Genomic DNA, 3320 nt, shown 5'->3' on the forward strand with positions numbered 1-3320 from the left:
AATATGGGCCACCTCGACAGGAATGCCACGTGGATCAGGATGAGTGGGCCACTGGCCCAGGTGGGTAGGACAGGGGTGACAACTCGTGTTACGTTTGGATTCTCTGTAGCGACAACAAATATTTGTTATATCTAGTTTTAAACAGATTCCTTCAACATGCTTCTCGTTAATTATTTTTTAGGATCAATAAAGAAGTTCATGAAAGACATTAGCTTAGAAAAACAGTTAATTCTCACACTTGAGTACAGCACTGAGCAAAAACAAGATTCAAATGTCATTTGTTTCCCATCTTCTTTCTTGTACTGCTAAAGAAATTCTCAAATTAAATGCACATTCTGAAAAATGCCCAATTTGTCTATGCCCAAATTATCATAAATATCAGAAGATTCACTGGGAGAATTATGAAGTGCAACAAGTGCAGCAACTAAACCAGCATTGCTTGAGATACTAGGTTCTGTAAACTTGGGCTTGTCTCTTTCATCCAAGAATATATCCTTTTTGTCAGGTCCTCCTACCATGGCTCCGACAAGCACATTTGGATTTTTCTCTTTTGATTTCAGAAACTGATTCCCTTCTGCACAGGAGTGCCATTTACCAACTGGGATTGATGCAGCCCTGTGGTGAACTTGATTCGGGTAATGATCGCCGTACGCTACCATGTAGCTCATCTTCAATGGGTTATTGCCAAGTATGTAATCAACCTGAACTTAAGTAGAAGGACGTGAAGGGGAAAAAAATAAATAAATAAATCTTCCAGGGATATGGTGAATCACTTGCATCTGATAGAGCATTGTAACTATGTTGCTTGTCTTCTTTGTTTGTATGGTAGTAATATGACAGCAACCTAAGCCTTTTCTAACAGATTTTGGATCTTCTATATGAATCATTTTTAATCACTATGTTCAGGGGTGGAGTAAGGATTAGGTCCCCAAAAATCGTCTTTACATTGGATGGTATGGTGCTTTGATGAGATTGAGAAAAATAACGATATTTATAGAGTCAAGCTAGTATTTGCAGTGAATCCTCCTGTTACGGCGTTTTCGGACTAATAGGTTTCATGTTATGTCAATTCGAGCTTGCTTGACCTGTTCATTGCCTAAGTGATGGGAATTCTAAAGATTCCATGGATCTCACGTTCCGTGAATAGCTGGGACATTGAGAAATATTCAAAAAAAGCATTTTGGGAATCTAGGAGTAAAAGGGAAATGGAACTTTAGGCCGTTCTCGAAAAAAGATCCAATTTTTCCATTTTTTTGGATTCCTTGGAATTTAGGCTAACGTTTGCCCAGTGCCGGAAGGTTAAGAAATAAACTCAGAACCCATTGGGGTACCAACATATTTTCCTGGAGAACCGGTAAATACTTCTGCTAGGCGATGGCATTGCTCGTATTTTGGGCCGGAACAATGAACCTAAGGTTTTTTTTTTTTTTTTTTTTCCTTCTCCAAAAGATAACTTAATAGTAAAAATGTAACTTATATCAGTTTTCCCTTCAAACTATCATATAACGAAAACGCTCTATCGTGACTATATTATCAATTTTTTGATGGACATATAGCAACGTACACAAAAATCAAATGTCAAACAAAAGAACATACCAAAATCATGACTCGGTTGAATAATGGGCCAAAAATAAGTTACTGGACGATCATCAAGTTTTAGTAGGCTTGGCAGTATAAGAATTTCCAAAACCTAGTGAGGGCAACTCCGAGTGGGCATGCGCTTCTGACTATGTTCGATTTAACTTTATATCTATATGAAGATCTGAAGTCACAAGATCCTTACCAACTACTACAAACTATGTTATTTTTTATTTATCTATACCTTATATGTCATGTTCTATTAAGATCACATCACTCTCATCAATGTGAGCCTCTTTAGATCTATGCAAAACATGTCCCAACCACGTAAATATTCATTCCCTTAATTTGTCATCAATTGATGCCACCCTCATCTATTGGCTTATATTCTCGTTCTTTATCTTATCTATTTTAATGTAGGTACAAATTCATCTTAGCGTCCTCATTTTTGCTAAATTCATGTTACGGACATATGGGAGAAAAATATAACTCTTTGTTCGGTCAAGTTCAATTATCTTGTTCAAAATCTGATTATTTGTTCTTAAATTTGCGTCTCTGTCCTAGTACAGGAAAATTACCAATCTAAAGGAGCCTTATATGATTTCTAAGTGTGTACCTGTGACATGGAGAAACCTCTCAGCATTTCAAGGCTAAAATCAGCAGTGTTGCAAGTGCCTCTATTTCGTCTTAGAAGTTCAAGATAGTCACTATACAATTTACTAAGGAAAGATGCAGTTGCAGCATACTGGAGTGACGCACTATCTGGTTTTTGCAAAATCAATCCTCCTAAAAAAAATAATAATAATAAATAAATAAAGAGGTTTAGAATATTAACTGAATAACAACACTAATACAAGAAATTAACGGGGGGGAAAAAACTAAAGCATCTTAATCACCTTCAGTCATGCTGAACTGTTTATTAGAAAGATATGAACACATTGTCAAATCAGTCCGGTTTGTTGACAATGCTTCTTCATATGGATAACCAGGGTCAATGAAAAATCTGATTCTTGTAAGCAGAATCTGCAAAATAATCAATTTCAAGATGCACAATACTTTGCCGTGAGAAAGGACAGAATTGAACAGGATCATTTGAAGACAGATTATATATCAATCTGTTGTCCTAGTTCAATGTACTAAACATGCCATAAATGTAAGAAAATTTACCGAGTTAGCAGTCTGTTTGTTATTCCAATAAAAAATCCCTTTATCCTTGAACAATTCTTCGTCCTCTGCTGAATAAAAATTATCCGTAGCATATTTAAGATAAGTACTGTTTCCTGTGGCAAAGAACAACCAGATGCCTCCCCAAACCAATTCATCCTTATAACTTGACGAGTTATAAAAATCTTGTGCTTGAACTCCACAGTTACCATTTGCAGTATAAAGTCCTGGCTTATGAGAAGGATCTTGGCGAGTCGCTAAATTAAATAATTTCTCTGCTGCATCAACTAATGATCGAGAATATTCTTCATTTTCTGTGAAAACCAATGATGCAGCAGACATTCCTGCAACTATTTCACCTGCTAAGTCTGAGGCTGTATCGTCACAAACTGAAACAGGCCTTGTATATTTCATGTCTTCAGGTTTTTGCCAACAATTTACATCATTGTCTGCATTTTTGTCACTTCCAACCCCACCAACCTTAGGCATAAAATTAAAATATAAATATTATTTTCATGAGCCGCAAATATAATTCAAAAGTGTTAGGAATGAACTTCTAATCGCTTCATTGGAGATCA

General features: G+C 36.1%; 1 protein-coding gene across 1 annotated transcript; it reads right to left on the reverse strand.

The window, feature by feature from the left end:
* Window positions 1–190: 190 nt before the first annotated feature.
* Window positions 191–3231, reverse strand: LOC111374372 (endoglucanase 21-like). Its single transcript, XM_022997038.1, has 4 exons — window positions 2746–3231; window positions 2475–2601; window positions 2195–2364; window positions 191–701 (listed from the first exon to the last, which is right to left on the reverse strand). The coding sequence occupies exons 1-4, from the start codon at window positions 3229–3231 to the stop codon at window positions 318–320; spliced, it is 1167 nt and encodes a 388-aa protein (XP_022852806.1). The 3' UTR covers window positions 191–317.
* Between the last annotated feature and the right edge of the window lie 89 nt (window positions 3232–3320).

Source organism: Olea europaea, unplaced genomic scaffold (genome assembly GCF_002742605.1).
Source record: "Olea europaea var. sylvestris unplaced genomic scaffold, O_europaea_v1 scaffold12411, whole genome shotgun sequence".
Taxonomy (NCBI): domain Eukaryota; kingdom Viridiplantae; phylum Streptophyta; class Magnoliopsida; order Lamiales; family Oleaceae; genus Olea; species Olea europaea.

What these genes read in the sequence shown, in the direction of transcription:
- LOC111374372 (XM_022997038.1), bottom strand. Translation starts at nt 3,231, where the DNA reads ATGCCTAAGGTTGGTGGGGTTGGAAGTGACAAAAATGCAGACAATGAT. An exon ending in ACAGTTCAGCATGACTGAAG is followed by an intron (nt 2,365 to 2,474) that starts GTGATTAAGATG and finishes TATTTTTTTTAG; the next exon opens with GAGGATTGATTTTGCAAAAA. An exon ending in GAGGTTTCTCCATGTCACAG is followed by an intron (nt 702 to 2,194) that starts GTACACACTTAG and finishes ACTTAAGTTCAG; the next exon opens with GTTGATTACATACTTGGCAA.